Source organism: Acipenser ruthenus, chromosome 32 (assembly GCF_902713425.1).
Source record: "Acipenser ruthenus chromosome 32, fAciRut3.2 maternal haplotype, whole genome shotgun sequence".
NCBI lineage: Eukaryota > Metazoa > Chordata > Actinopteri > Acipenseriformes > Acipenseridae > Acipenser > Acipenser ruthenus.
In genome coordinates, this window is record NC_081220.1 from 7,466,570 (window position 1) to 7,482,758 (window position 16,189).

General features: G+C 40.2%; 2 protein-coding genes across 2 annotated transcripts; both read left to right on the forward strand.

Moving 5' to 3' along the window:
• The first annotated feature begins 6,684 nt into the window (after positions 1-6,684).
• On the forward strand, positions 6,685-8,915 carry LOC131703095 (uncharacterized). The gene is made up of 8 exons (XM_059005962.1): positions 6,685-6,761; positions 7,424-7,594; positions 7,697-7,793; positions 7,887-8,107; positions 8,183-8,333; positions 8,427-8,635; positions 8,734-8,855; positions 8,903-8,915. Exons 2-8 carry the CDS (start codon positions 7,490-7,492, stop codon positions 8,913-8,915), a joined length of 918 nt encoding a protein of 305 aa, XP_058861945.1. The 5' UTR covers positions 6,685-6,761; positions 7,424-7,489.
• A 543-nt stretch (positions 8,916-9,458) lies between these two features.
• Positions 9,459-12,280, forward strand: LOC131702976 (zona pellucida sperm-binding protein 2-like). Its single transcript, XM_059005843.1, has 8 exons — positions 9,459-9,623; positions 10,333-10,385; positions 10,461-10,588; positions 10,669-10,858; positions 10,947-11,088; positions 11,333-11,426; positions 11,510-11,611; positions 11,704-12,280. The coding sequence occupies exons 1-8, from the start codon at positions 9,474-9,476 to the stop codon at positions 11,811-11,813; spliced, it is 969 nt and encodes a 322-aa protein (XP_058861826.1). The 5' UTR covers positions 9,459-9,473; the 3' UTR covers positions 11,814-12,280.
• The last annotated feature ends 3,909 nt before the right edge of the window (positions 12,281-16,189 follow it).

Below are 16,189 nucleotides of genomic sequence, written 5' to 3' on the forward strand. Positions count from 1 at the left end.
TATAATACACAGCAGCAGACCCTGATATTGATTGAGCATGTCTGAAATTTCTATCAAACGGAAAACGACTAAAAATAAGGAATACTAAAAGGACCATGTTCGCAAACTCAAAACAAGCGATACAAAGAAATACATACATAGACTAACCCCGTATATTTAATAATATAATATAGATTGTGTTGAATATATATATGTGAATGATCAAATATATAACATTTCAAAGTACATAAATGAATATTTGAAAAGAGATGAAAAAAAATAAACAAACGAAGTCTATCTGCTCATTTATGTTATTAGTTGCTCCTCACTGCGTGTTAAACTTAACAAAGACTTAAAATAAATGACAATAAATAAATAAATCAAACACGTCATTGTCAATGTAAATCCATACTGCTATAAGATTCAGTATTTATTTTTACTTACCTTTGACATTTCGAGTACGGGAACCGCTTCGTAAATTCGACCGAGTCCCCATTTCTACTCTGTGCCGGGTGTATTCGTGTGCGGCGCTGCTGCTGCTATCTCTCCGCTGGAGTCTGGTGCTCTCTTTCGGCTCGACTGCGCCTATTATAGAGGGCCACTGCCTACGAAGCACTTGGGGGCTGCGACGGGAAACCCACACGGGCCAAGCCGGGGCATTGTGCGCTGAAGGCGGGGGACAAAACCCGGCACTGTGCCCGCTGACGGAGCTCAGAAGCGAGGGAGGGGGGAGGAGACTCCGAGGAGGTCTATAAAAAGTTCAATTTCTCCGCTAAATATCAAAAGAAAAGAGGAAGGGATGAATGAAGAAAGGATGAAAAGAAGACGTCTGCGTCAATTTTTAATGCTATTCCAAATTAATACGGATCTTATTTTTTTTTTTACTTTGAAGGTTATGCGCTCTAAGACACGGCTCACACCGCCGTTCACTCGCAGACTGACAGGCGCTCCGATACGGCAGGAAAGTTATAGGGGAGCCGCTGCAGGATTGAGGCTCTCTTTAGGACCATGGGTTAACAACTCCTGCACTAGATGGATGGACAGACAGACAGCTAGCAAGCAACTACTTTACCTCCTAGATTGTTCCAGTAAAAACCCAACTGTATAAAAGGGTGGCAGAATTTGTATACATTTGTGATTCTTGAAATGTGTATTATTATTATTATTATTTTATGTAGGTTGTGTGTGACAACTGTAAAATAAATAATAGTCTACTAATGTAAAAATAATGTGATATCGTCATCTCAACACTTAATGTGTCATGAGTATATCTTGTTATTTTCCTTGTATAACACTGTACAACTGCTGCCTGTGTGTGTGTGTGTGTGTGTGTGTGTGTTTTGTACTGGTAATAGACAGGACTGTTTCTCGCCTTTTGGGGGCCCTAAGCAGGATTTGGTTTGAACCCCCCCCCCAAAAAAAAAAAAACAGTTGAACAAACCTCTTGCAGATCCTGTTCATGTTACAAAGGTAAAAGTTATCATCTTACAAAGCCTGGAGACTGTTCGTGTAAACTGCAAAGCAATATTAAGTCTCTTGGATGATGATGTTAATGTTAAAATTTGATGACCCATATTATTTCAAAGATCAAAACTAATTGTCTCCCAGCAAAACCACAGCAACCTACAATGACGATATTGACACTGTCAGAAATATGTGATTTTAAAAGGACAAGAATATAACATCACTATTAATAAGTAGATGGGTTCATACCTTTATTGACTTGCATTTGGTTCACTGCTACTTAAGTTGCCTTACACTGCTGGGACTGGTAACTGCTGCTGACCGGTAAGACTGGTGCTGATACTGCTGGGACGGGTGCTGACACTGTGACTCCTGCTTTGAAAGAGTTTAGCACACAGTTTCTCACTCAACTTTAATATTCTTTTGTCTGTATAAATCGATGATAGGAAGTAGTACAGTACTTCAGGCGGGGGAAACCGGTCCAGAGGTCCCGGTGCTGCCTGGCGCACAGGCCGGGTCGCTATAGATGCAAATACACAGCCCGAGATTATAGTAATGTGAAGAAATTAAAAATAACATTTTATATATATATATATATATATATATATATATATCAATTTTACACTCTTAAAAAAGAAAGTGGGTACATTTTTTATTATTATTTTGGTCTTCACAATTAAGAATTGAGTCGATTTTTACCGAGGGCCTCGGCTGCCTCAATGTGTACACTGTGACTACGCGCCTGGGCACAGCCAGCATGCAAGCAAGCTACAGCAATAAAAACGGAGCTAAATCAAATAATACAATACCTTTCTCATGTTGTTTTTCTTCCTCAGTTTTTTTCTTTTTACGCTTCTTCGCGCTAGATTGGTACATTCTTGATCTTTTTTTCAGTCACAATTTGTTCGCAATCCTCAAAGAAGCCACCGGAGGCAGATATCACCGTGTAACAATTTTTTTTTTTTTTTTTTTTTTTTTTTGGTTCCTGGGTAGTAAGTGTTATTTTCTAATTGCTTATGCCTCAAAAGTATAGAAAATGGCTATTATTCCCCACAAACTTTGCTTTTGTGACCAGGACAGTGATATTTTGAAATTTAGCTATTTTCCAGAACATTCCAGATAGATTCAGTGCTGAGTAAACTTGGAGTAACTTCTAGAACTTTCTAGAACTTTCCAGTAATATAAATAGTAGTATAAATACAGGGGCCTTAAGCCCACCAGTTCAGTTTAGTTCCAGCTGCCTAAGTGGATACATATCTGCATTTTTCTGAGATGGCATCAAGAGGCTGCAAGCATCCGGCAGACGCATTTTGCTATGTCTGCGGCAAATTTATCAAGACAAGAGTGAAAAAGTACTCCGTGGAAGCATCTGCTAAGATGTGTGAGGCCTACAACGCATATTTTGGCATGCCTGTCGGGGATCAAGACAAACCCTGGGCACCTCATTTCACCTGCGAGCACTGCAAAAAAAAACTCTGGAAGGTAAGATGGACAATTATTGCTCGGAATTTTATGTTATAAAATTTGTTAAAATTTTTAAAATTGTAAAAGTTTTTAATTTTAAAATGTTTTACAATTTTCAATGTTATTGAATAAATATATCATATATGAAAAATGTTGCGAGAATCTCTTACACATTAGTCATGGGTGAAATAAATGTATTTTTGTAGGATGGTACAGAGGGGAAAAGAGAGCCATGAAGTTCGCTATCCCAAGAATTTGGCGGGAACCCACTGACCACTCAAGCAACTGCTACTTCTGCATGATGGACCCTTCCAAATGTCGGACTGGCAAGAATGCACCTGCTATCACGTATCCGGACCTTCCTTCATCCATCGCCCCGGTGCCACACTGCCATGAGCTCCCCGTACCCACTCCTCCGGAGAGAGAGAGCAGCCGTCTTTAGAAGTAAAGAGAAGGGTCTTTCAGGTACCTTCAAGACTTCTTCCCTAAGCTGTCTGAGACAAAGTTCAAAACCGGTGTCTTCGTCGTACCACAGATAAAGAAGATCCTGGAGTGCATTGAATTCCCCAAGAAGCTTATTAGTAAGGAGAAATCGGCTTGGAACAGCTTTGTCGCAGTGGTTCGGGGCTTCCTGGGCAATCACAAGGCCGAAAACTATGTGGAGCTGGTTGAGACTCTGGTGAAGAACTACGGCACAATGGGCTGAAGGATGTCCCTCAAAGTCCATATCCTTGATGCTCATCTTGATAAATTCAAGGAGAACATGGGAGCGTACTCGGAGGAGCAAGGTGAGCGCTTCCACCAGGATATAATGGACTTTGAACGCCGCTACCAAGGACAGTATAACGAGAACATGATGGGAGACTACATTTGGGGGCTGATTCGTGAAAGTGATTTACAGTATAATCTTAAATCTCGAAAAACTACTCACTTCTAAATCTTTTGTAGTCATTTTTGTATTACTTTAGTATAAATACATGTTAATTTGGATTCATATGTTGTTTTATTCTGACTTTATGTGAACCAAAAGACACAAATTCGTCCGTTTTCTCATTGGAAAAAGGTAAATTTCAAAATATCACTGTCCTGGTAACAAAAGCAAAGTTTGTGGGGAATAGTAGCCATTTTCTATACTTTTGAGGCATAAGCAATTAGGAAATAACACCTACTACCCAGGAACAAAAATTGTGTTACATAGTGATATCAAGACGACGGAACAAGCCTGCTTGCTGCTACAAAAGCGGCACTATACTGAACTTTACCGATGCGTTAGGAATAGACACCATTCATTTATTCATGCTTTTACATATCGACTAATTGCATTCCGCATTTACAGAACATACATGATTATCGTGAACATTTGATAAAATCAAACAATCAAAAAATTCCACTGACTTACACTGCTTTCACTTTTTACCATTTACTTCTTAGCCCTTAGCTTGCGTCTCAAAGCGTGATGATGTTGGTTTTGTTGACTCAGTTGCCATGGGAACGTTTAAAACTCCGCGACAAACTTTACTCAAATGCACAGCTGTACAGAACACACCCCCTCAGGCATGTGCTGTCTATTCACGGGAACAGACTACTGAAGCAGTTAGTTCAGATGAGCGCTGGATACACAAGAAACAATCTGACAATTTCACAAATAAACCCGTTTGTGTTCAAACCTATGAGAGGTGGAATGTAACAAAAATGTGAACTGCAAAAGCCGGAGCGTCAAACATCAACGACAAAGTTCAACATTTGAATTGAAGTAACAGCTGTCAAATAGACAAAACTCAACATTCGAAGATAATATGCCAAATTGAATATGCTCAACACACTAATTGAATTAATTATACATAAAATAATGAATGTAATTAAGCTCAATAATTGAAATGTGAACTTCAAATCTTAAATAAATTGATTACAATTCAAATTTCCAACACGCCATCCGATTTGTGTTGATTCTGTTCTAAATCAATACTGCGCGTTGTATTTCAGGTTAAGCGTTGTGCTTTCCATTTGCCACTTGGTCATTCTATTCCCCGGGACTGCCCCTGTCATGGCAAATCTGACATGCGAAAGAGATGCTTTGCACTGTTTCTTAAATCAAGTGGCCTCAAATAAATTGTCTACTTTAATATATGCTTAGCCTACCTAAGCATATGTTTACTACATGCCTCCATAGCTGGGCCTTTAATCAGACAGTCCTTGTCGGTGACAGTCCAGTTTGTTCCGCACGTACTTCTGCCAAACTTAAATTCAAAGTACAATCTTCTAAATGGGTTATTATTATTATTATTATTATTATTATTATTATTATTATTATTATTATTATTATTATTATTATTTATTTTAATTAACGTACTGATTGAAAATTAGAGGACTAATATGAAAGAGGTGCGCGCATCAATTGCAGCTAATTAGCTCCCATTAGCACCTGAACCTCTTTATAAACCCATTGGGCTCTAAGGAACACCAAACTTAACTACTGACGGGTTTGTTTTTATTATTGGTTCTTTATAACGGTGAAAGAAGTTCACGGTTGGGGCTGCCTTGGATTTAATGATGCCGTGTTGTCTTAGATTTGGGTAATTGTTGATCTTTTCTCTACTTTAGAAACGTTCATTTTATTGTGTGTGTCTCACTTGCGTGTTTTTTTTCTTCCAATGCAGAATAACATTGCTGTTAGCAGTGTTAGTCACTGAAGTTTGGACGCAGAACCCGCCTCTAGGTACGATAACGGTCGCTTCAGCACATCTGTTCTTTTAGCTTGCTGTTTATTTGCCGGTTGTGTGTTTTCATGTATCGTTGTCTTCTGCAGGCTCGGTGAGGACAGAATGTCAAGGGAGTGTTATGATGATGATGTTGGATAAGTCTTTTGTTGGAAAGTATTTTCGTATCAATGTGATTGGTGAGTGATCAATTTTCTTGAATGGAAAGCTTTTGATGTATAAAGCCTGTTGAGTCGTAATGTAATAACCTGAATTAAGAACAGAGTACTCCTGCGCTGTAAGGCTTCGTTTTTTTCAAATGCAGTGTATGAAACTCTTGCGTTAACTTTAAAAGCATGTTGCTGATCACCCTAAATAGACCTGTGCTGCTACAACCTTAGTCAGATTTGTTGACTGCAAGTGCGCCGAAATATAAATTATTTACTCTAAACATACTGTTCCGAATGGGCGCATAATTCTATTAATATAACTCGTTTTTACAAAATTGCTTATGGAACGTGGCGGTGGGGGTGTTCACTTTGTTATATCTCTACCTTGCTTGATCACGTGTACAGTTTCTTAAAAGGCCAACTTAATTTATTTTCCATAGACAATAAGGGGGCGCTTGTGTCCCTCTCTCCAAGACTGGCCGCACAGTGTGGATATAGCTTAACCGTTGACTTCTTGGGAAATGCCAAGTTCCTTGCTTCTGTGGTGAGCTGCTTTGCTCAGAACACAGTGAGTTTTAATTATATTTCTTTTTAAACGTGTTTCTAATGGTGACATGCTGGGACTAACTTTAGCCTTTGTTTCCAGAATGATGAGACCTACAAGCTGACAGTACAAATCAGTGTCTTCTCAAACAGTGCTATGACTTCAGCTTCCTCCTATGTTCAGAGCATGACATGCCGCTATTCTCCATGGGCAGAGAGGGAGATTCTGTGTGAAAGAAACTACATGGAGGTAAGGGCTATCGGGATGTGATAATGCTGTTCAGTATAACTTGTTGGGTTGTGTGGGTATTTTAATTGTCATTACAGAAGTGCTTCACTCATGACTAATGTGAATTCTCTTTAGGTTTCTGTGAGAAGAGGGGTGCCACTTATTGAGCCAAACTTTGTTCAAGATGATCCTGATTGGTCCCTTGCATACCCTGAGGTAGAATCATGTGACTTTGCATTTGCTTCATTCACATCCCCTTGGTCTTGCCTAATTGAGGTCTACTCTACTGTCTCATCTAGTTGAAGCAAAATCTAACGGCCCCCTTAACTTTAACCTGTCTCCCAAGAGGGTGGTCATATTGGAATTGTGTAACATTTAAGGCATTGGCTTTGTATACGTATTCTGTGATTTGTTGTGGTAAAACATGATTGTGGTGAAGTTAACACTTTCTTGTCAGTGTGTAAGCTTTGTATTTCAACCACTTAGGTAGTGGCTTCATATGTGCAGGGTTATAAACCCTTCATGATAAATGTGTCCTGATATACCTTTTTGAAGTCTGCTGTATAGGAGCAATTTCAAGTATTATCCTAAAGTTTGGTACACTGATATTAAGGTCCAGTACAAATGAGTGGCTACAAACTCTGCCTGTATCCGATCCAGACCACATGCTTTCACATAGGCTCTTTCGTACGCAGTTGTATTTGAGGATTCTCTGTTCCATTAGAGACGTTTGATCATATAACGGTTTCAGTGATACATTTCACCCTTCAGTTTTAGTTCATGTTTTATTAAACAAGCCATATGCTGTGACAAATCCTTTAGACTGGGGATGCTTTGTGTTCAAACTCCCTATTCTAATGGGGTTTTCTCTTTGCTAGGCAACTGCTGCTGACAACAGCATCTGGAAAATTGTGTTCCATCTCCCAGCAAATAGAAAGACAACCATGACTGTTGCTCAGGCCATGACAAATGGCTATGGCATAAACACTACACCAACTCGAATTCTGGTTAGAGCTGCATACAACTCCACAGAAAGCCAGCCTCAGGTGGTAAGTAGTCTAGGCTTCATTGTTGTGTAGTACAGTATATTCAGACAATGAAGGTAGATTTAGTCTTTTATTTTAGTAAAAGTTCCCCTTCCCCTCCAACAGATCCAAACTGTACCAATGGCTGTGCTAAGATCAACCACCTTTTATAAGCAAAGATGGATGGTCATGATGGTGGACACTGCAGTTACATGTCCTACTGGTGAGTAAGATTATGGAGGGCAACGGTGCTCAAGAACTGTTCTAGGTTTAAGTGTGTTTTCTATACCAAGTCTATGGTGTTCCTTTCTGTCAGATGGAACAGCCTTCACAGAACAGATGATTACATGGAATGTTCCCCGTGTTCTACCTCCCCTTGTTCCGACGCCACAAATTACTACCCTTGATGTTCAAATGGGAGTTGATGGCCGCAAGCTTGACCCTGCAACGATTCATAATAGAGATTATAAACTGGATGTCGGTCCCCAGCTAATCACTGTAAAAATTCCTGTGGGAGCTGATGGTGGATATTACAAGGTATGTAGACGTTCAATATCTTCTAAATCCTTCTCATTTTAAAGCTTGCTTCCTAAGATGCTTCTGTGCTTTCAGAGCCATGTAGTGGACAACACCTATGTGATCTCTTACTCTATTGAACCAATGCTGGAGCATACCTGGCAAGATGGGCCTGAGAAGACCAAGTACACAGTACTTCATCCAATAACCACTCCTTTCATGCCTCGGCCACCAGTTGTCACAAACAGTATGTAGAACTTGTCCACATGCAGTAAATCAAAGGGATTTGTTGCAGTGCTCCACTTCATAGCCTTCATTTAACTGCGTGCTTTAATTTCAGACACTGTTCCTAAAGCCAGAGTGTTCAATGTGACCCTGGGGACATTCCTGCCTGATGTGGAGCTGGTCAAAATTATAGTTGGACCAGAGACGTTAACTGTGCCAGAAGCCAACCTAAAAGGTTATAATGTCCAGGAGCATGTCTTTCCCAATGGATCCAAGACTTACACTCTCCAGGTGCCATTTGAGGACCCCAATGTGAAGCAAAAGGTAACATCCCACCTGTTCAACCATCCAATTGCCATTTTGAAAACACTTGCTTGCTGTCTGACTTTGGGTGTAATCCTACAAACCCATGTTTCTTTCAGGTAACTCCTCCAGACACCAGAACCTACATTCTGCCCCTGACCTACTTGCTGAATATAGTGCCAGAGAATACACCCTTTACTCATCCTGCTGTAGTTGAAGCCATTCTCAAAGACATCAGTAAGTGCCTGACTGTTTGTGGTCTACAACTACTCTTTTCTGACAATCCAGTCCATTGCCCTGACAACTGCTTTTCCTCTTGCAGTTCTACCTACAGTAACTGGCTACTGTGATGGTGCTGCATTCTATACCATGGTAACATATGGCAACATGGGTCGCAACTGGGTTCCTTTTGTGGGCTCAAGAGAACTTGGTGGAAGTCTGCTTGCCCTGTACAAGTATAATGCCAATGCTACCAATTTCTGGATGACTGTGCCATACAATTCAGTTGATGCCACATATGAAGTAAGTGATGGAACTTTAATGTGTTTTTAGTTGTCTTGGGTTCACCACATTACTGACCTGATGTATTGTCTCCTGTAGGTGATCAGTTCTTCGGGCATCAGAAGCAGGCTTGACTTGACCTTGAAGGATGTTGGGACCATGGTTGTGGTGGCTGACTTTTCTCTGTCCTGCAGTTTCCCTACAAAGATGATTGGTAACTCTCCTGCAGACCAAGCATTTTTTAGAATAGCTGCTTTTGAGATTGGCCAAAGGTTGCATGGAGTGGTATTGAAGCTATAATCTGTTTCCTTAACCTGGATCCAAATGCTGTGTTTCAGATTGCTTCACCAATGGAACTATGGCAGCTCTCGCTGTGAAAGTGGAATCTGTCCCCAGCTTGTCTCCAAGTCAACTAACTCTAAGGGATCAGAGTTGCCGGCCTCTTCAGTCTGATGCTATCAATGCGGTTTTCTACTTCAATGTCAACTCCTGTGGAACAACTAGACGGGTTAGTATTGACACATTTTTAAAACCATATTTTGAGGAGGTTCAACATATTGACAAGTTGACCAACAACCCTGGATCACTCTGGGGAGCCATGGTGACCAGTGTTTCTATCAGCTGAATTACTTGCATGAATTGTGTACGTCCTGAAGGATGCCACCTTTTTTGTATTTAACTGCTTGTTCAGTTGACAAAGGTGCTGCGACACATGTCTCTTGGTTATGGCATTGCATGTGCTGCCTATAGAACTTTTGGGTCAATAGCAGTGAGCTGGAAGGAGTGTACTAACTGGGGAAGATCCCGTGGCTAGTACATAGGATGGGACTAAACTAGTACACGAGTTGATACCAATTGCAGCTCAAGAGTTGCCAGCTGTGTATTCAAATGTGTATTTGCAACAAATCCAAAATTTACTGCTGTTGCCCTCCTAGAGGTTACTAAAACAATACCAAATTAGTCTAGCAGTTTCTGTAGACAGACTTGTGGTGTCATACTAACTGTAACAAACATGAGGTCCCAAAAGTGTTCAATTATGAAATTGCAATATTCATAACCAACGCTTTTTATTTTTAAATTGTGAAATTGGTACAAAATTAGTACACAGCTGGGGATGATCCTGAGTACCATATTAGCTAGTCTGTAACTTGGTATGCAGCTCCATACTAAATCTACAAGTTAATTGCAACCCGAGCCTTTTGTGATTTCTCTTCCAGTTTGACAACAACCTCCTGACTTATGAGAATGACGTGCTGTTCACATCTTACCGGTAAGGATTGCAATCAAATTGAGTATCCTTGTGGTTGAGCCTGAAACTCTCCTAACCCCCATCTCCTCTTTCCAGGTTGAGAGTTGCCTGTCACTACCTGGTCAATGACACCAAGGTAGTACAGTTCTTGTACCAGAATAATCCTGCACCTGTAGTCCAGCCTGGCTTGGGGGACCTTGCAGTCATCATGCGGCTTGCATTGGGTAGGACTTGGCAATTGAAATAATATAGATGCTCTAGTAGTGTGTTTCCACCTATAAAATTCTCCCTTGCATCTCTGCAGATTCAACCTACAATGACTTCTATGGAGCTCGGGATTACCCTGTTGTGAAGTACTTGCGAAGACCCTTGTATTTTGAGGTAGAGCTCCTGTACAGCAGGGATCCACAGGCTGAATTGTTTTTGGAGAACTGCTGGGCAACCTATTCTGTTGACAGGAATAGCTCTCCAAAGTGGGATGTTGTTGTGGACAGGTAAGATGCTGGAATATGATATTGCTGTTACAAAACCTAGGAATTGGAGTTGTGGCTGATGTGCTCCTGACCTACTTTCTCTTTCTAGCTGTGAGAACTCTGCAGATGAGTACTTGACCATCTTTCACCCAGTCTCCAGCAATGCAAGAGTGCTGTTCCCTTCCCATCTGAAGAGGTTTGAAGTGAAAATGTTTTCCTTCACAAGCGGCCGGGATGCAATGAAAGGACAGGTAAAGTGGAGTGTTGGGATGGGGATCTTGTACCACAATGCATGGTTTGGATTGCTTTGCAAGCAACGAATAGTCACTGTTCTCAAATCTTTAGTGAGTTGGAATGAAAACATGTAACTGCACTTTTGCAAGAAACACTTATGATGCAATATATGTGTTTTTCAATTCAGTAATCCTCATTGGATGATGGTACTGCCTGATCTATTGATGCTTGTTTTACTTGACAAGGTGTGCTGTCTTTCAGATTTACTTCCACTGCAGTGTTGTGATATGTGATTCAAACCGGCCATCAGACAGCCTCTGTAGCAGACGGTGCATTCCAGGGAAACAGAGGCTTGGTAAGAGCTCTGTTTGAGAGGAGGGGACATTTTGCATGCGTTTTTGTCCATTTGTTTTGATGGACTCCTAATTCCTCCTGTAGGTCGCAGTGCTGAAGGGATGGATGGTGGTGCAAAGGCGTTTGTGTCTTCTGGCCCAATTGAGCTGAAGAGAGATGGATCCCTTCACTTTATGCCTAGAAGCGGTAATATGCATGATGTGAACACAATTGCAGTTCAAGTAAAATAGAACTATCTCTCTTTATATTCCTCTAACTATTACTTTCTTCTCTTGCAGCCCAATTCAATGTGTGGTCCCTTCTGGGAGCTGCAATGGGTGTGTGTTCAGTGGTTATCTTCATAGCTGGAGTTGTATCTTTCTGGAAACTGCCAAAAAGTGTGTATTGATAAATAACAATCTTGCTTGTAAAAGCTTATTTTTTTGTGCTTGATTAATTCTACACTTGATATGTCAGAATGGCCATGTCAATGGGATTTCCTCCTCCTTGCTGTATCAAATGCTTTGATTTGCCCTGATCAGGCCATTCTCAATATGGTGTGTTACTCAAGGACCCTTCACTAATTCACTGTGTGAACCCGGGGGCAAAGACTTTCCTCCTCCAATGAGCTGTAACCCTATTTTTATATTTAACAGTAACAGGGCAATTACTATACCTTCAGTTATTTAGCATGATAAAATTTATGGAAGAAACCCACCCCCTCATTTGTCCCTTTTATTAAATATGTATTGGGTAACAATTTTCATATAAATTCTATTTCAGTATACAATTTATACATTGTCTTGAACCAGGCTTCAACAAGAAATAAACTAGAGCCCTGCTTCACTGATTTAAGAATATATGTTTAACTGTTAATTATTTTGAAGCATCGTGTGTAGAAATAGTAATGGAGGAGGGGGGTTCATTTGAAAACAAAAGCTGGTGTAAAGTTAAAAGCTGTCCACCAAAGCCAGGCTTGTCCACTTTCCCTTATGTTGGGCCCTTCTCCCTGACAGATTCTCTTGTCTCTTTTAAATTTATATTGTGGTGGCTTCATAAATAATTTTCCCACTTGTTAGTTTTTGTAGGCTAGGTATCCTCTACATTACGACTCATCATACAGTCACTGTGCAGCACTTCCAGCTCTTAACTTCTAGAATAATTCCAGGTGTGTAAACTTCCCAATCTTCAGAATACAGTAAGCTTTTATTAACTTGCATCCAATAATAAAACTAGTGGAAAATCCTTCCAATACAGCAATATGTTCCATACCAGGAACTCCTTTCAAAAGTACAAACTAATTGTCTTCAGTTGAACTGTATTTGCTGCTGTTCCTCCTCACTGTGTCATCTGTGTTCTTTATTGTTTACTTTCCACACTGAATTCTATAATTCATTAGCTATAAAGAAAACTACCACTTGAGGGTGCAGTGCATAGAAAAGGAGCACATACCAATCCATAAACCATAATAACTATACATACCTAAATAAACTAAAATAAGAATACATTCCTGTGACGAGATAAAGTGATCCCGTGCTGTAAGCCATCCTCCCAGGGGGCTGTGAGCCAGCCTAGAAGGCCCCAACAGAGATGGTGTGACGTGGCAGTTCTACCTTTGGGGCGGAAGTCCCGAAAGGACGGTCACCATCTTTGTTGAGGGCAACAACACGGAATGTCCTGCAAAGTCCCAGAATTGGGAGGAGATTAAAATGCCAATTGCTGATTGGTGTTCTGCTGATTAGGGGGCGTTCCGCGGCACATTAAAGGGGGCCGTGTTGTAGCAGTCGAGGGTGGTATCTGAAAGCACAAAGGAGTATTGGAGAGGTACTGAGGGATAAAACCAAACAAATGCTCACTGACTTTTTTGACAGACATAAACAAACTAATTCAAAAGAGAGACAGCCAACCAGGAGGGTGGACACCAGAATGGCCAGAAAGGCAAGGACAGCCACCCAGAGTCTGGATAATTTTACTTTATTGTTTGTTTGTTTTGTCTCTCCACATTTCAGTTAGCGTTTCTCTTTTGTTTGGACATTTTCTTTTGTTTGTTGTCCTGATTACCACTGTTTGCAGACACTAATAAAGGAAAAGAAAACAACTTGTGTCATATCATACCATTGTCTGGACGTGATTATTTTTACACCTCCACCCAACTCCGCTATCTGTGACAATTCCTTTTTTTTTAATAATCAAAATTCCAGTTCAGCTCCTACATACGTTTTTGCAAAAGCAATTATTTTTGCTAACATTTCAGGTTCTAAAATCACTATTTCCAGCAGTGCAGTTCCTTCCTGTCTGTATTGGTCATACTTTAGGGCCCATGGGAAGCCTGTGGCAGGCATGCATTCTGGTTACCATGTGACTGCTTGTTTATTGGGACAATTCAGGCTTTTCCAATTGCAATGCATTGTGGTACATTCTACACCTCTTGGTCACTGTTCACAGCAGGACTACACTTCCCACAATCTTTTGGCGTGTGAGTTGAAGAGCCTAAACTATCCCAGTGTGTTCTAGTGTGCATGAAGTCATATGGTAACTCTGCCCGTGAAGGCCTGTTTCAGAGTCCTGCCCCATGCAGTCTCCCTTATTTTGAAAGCTCAGTGCTGACAGGTATACGTATTATAAAACACACACATGCAAATAACAGAATTCTAGAAACAAACTTTATTATACAGTTCTGTGGGTGATCGTGTTCACAAAAACTAAGTATATTAAGTATTAATCCAAATACATGCAAAATATAAAACATTAATATATCTCTTATATTTTTGCTTAGTGTAGTTTGTATTACTCCCGTCAGATAAAAAAAAAATCGAATACAGTGGCTAATGCAGCCTCCAGCGTTCAGCCACAAAACGGTAAAACTGCAAACAAACTACAATTCCCAGAATCCCGTACCAGTTTCTGTAGTCCCATGTGTGATGCCATAGGTCTGGCTGCCTCTGAGTTGTGATTACACAGGCATAATCTACTTATTAGATTCCTTCTTGCTTTGACATGCTACTTTCAATATGCAAGTTTAGGGTGAAATTATCAACACTCCTTATATATACCTTGTTCTAGCATCACAAAAAAGTGCTACTTAACAACATGTTGTTCTCTTCATGTTTGAGTGTGTGAGTTATTGGAACTGAATTCACTACACTGGAAACACCGTGTGTAGTACGGGGGGTGTAATGTGTTGATATTATAAAGAGGATGGAGAGTTTGATGCAAGACTCGATCAGACACAGGCACATTCATATTATTAAACCTGCTATCAGACTCTCCGGCGTCGTCACTCTGAGTGCTCTTTGAAACAGACTTAGTTCGTATTTATATTCATGTTGGGTTAATCAGAGATGACTATCGACGGCCCGTCTGTAGTACTACCGGAGATTTTAATTGCACAGTTTGTACCGCTCTGTGCAGCGCCGTCCCGTTTGTAACACGGTACGTGAACTGCATTCTGCTAAACAAAACATCACAACAGCAGCAGCATCGCCATCTACTGGACAAAACCCAGACATGCACGTTGAAACAATGATCCAGTCCAATATCTACAAAGACTAAACAAGAAACTATTAGCGAAGCCCCGAAAAAGAAAATATTATACAAAACGGTTTAAAATCATATGTTTTAGATATGATTTAGATATTCGGGTTGGATACCTCGGAAGCCAGCGGAACTCCAGCGTTTCTCTGACAACCACTGATAACCACTCCCGTGATGATCGGCGCTGCCATGACAACCCGTGACATCACCCGCACAAGTTACAACACGTCGAGTCATTTTTTGTAGCACAGTATTAACGTGTTATTGTTTTCACAAAATAACATCAATAAGATTATCAGATCACCTGCTAGTGTGTACTAAACAAAACCTCAAATATCACTGAATTGATACAGAGACAAGCCGTGGCACCAGCAAGAGATACAAATGTATTTACTTATTTATTTGGTTAAACTTGAATCCAACCTTACATTTTAACTTCTTGAAGTTACCACAGTGTGTCTGTGTATGAATTACTGACGAGTAATATTTGTGATTTGATTACTCTAACAGATGAACTGATAATGTATGGATGTTATTTTGTGAAAACAATACAATATTAAAAAATAAATACAACATTTAATAAATAAATAAATAAATTATACACCAAACTGTAGCACATTTTTTTTAGTCTTAATATCATAACAAATATACTTATTATAAATACGTATCACCTTTTATTTGTTGGAAAACGTTCTGGAACTTCTAGTAAAGTATTTTTTTTTTAATACAGTGCTGTTTGAGTTAAAATATTGTTTTCTTCAAAATTAATATACCAGCAACGGTGTGTTAATTTAACGGAGCGCCTAACGCCGCTCGGAACGTTCGCATTTTTAAATCCTAACGGTCTCTCCTCAGCTGAGCGGAATGTTCACAAGCCGGTTGCCTAGCAGCGTCTCCCCCTCCTTCTCTGCCCGCCCTTTCGCCCTCTCTCGTTGCTCCAGCTAGGAGTTCAAATTTAGCTTCGTTATATCTGCGCAATTTTTTCCTAATTTTTACAATTTAGCTTATTAGGGGCTTCGTGTTTTTAAAATGGTTCAGGTGCAGTCCGGGCAGACTGACTGGAGCATCATTACAGTATACCGCACTGCGTTCAGCTTCGTGTGGCGGCTGATACACAAAATAATGAACGACTGTTAAATAAATCACATGTATTGCTTTTTAATGCTAAATATGTATCTGGTATTCTAAGTATTATCTACAATGAATAATTCAGCTATATTCATATTCATAATGTAATACAGTATTAAGACA

Coding starts and splice junctions, on each gene's coding strand:
- LOC131703095 (XM_059005962.1), top strand. CDS start 7,490: ATGACTGTTGCTCAGGCCATGACAAATGGCTATGGCATAAACACTACA. Junction 8,334..8,426: donor GCCACCAGTTGTCACAAACA/GTATGTAGAACT, acceptor CTTTAATTTCAG/ACACTGTTCCTAAAGCCAGA. Junction 8,636..8,733: donor ACCCCAATGTGAAGCAAAAG/GTAACATCCCAC, acceptor TGTTTCTTTCAG/GTAACTCCTCCAGACACCAG.
- LOC131702976 (XM_059005843.1), top strand. CDS start 9,474: ATGGCAGCTCTCGCTGTGAAAGTGGAATCTGTCCCCAGCTTGTCTCCA. Junction 11,427..11,509: donor TCCAGGGAAACAGAGGCTTG/GTAAGAGCTCTG, acceptor TTCCTCCTGTAG/GTCGCAGTGCTGAAGGGATG. Junction 11,612..11,703: donor TCACTTTATGCCTAGAAGCG/GTAATATGCATG, acceptor CTTCTCTTGCAG/CCCAATTCAATGTGTGGTCC.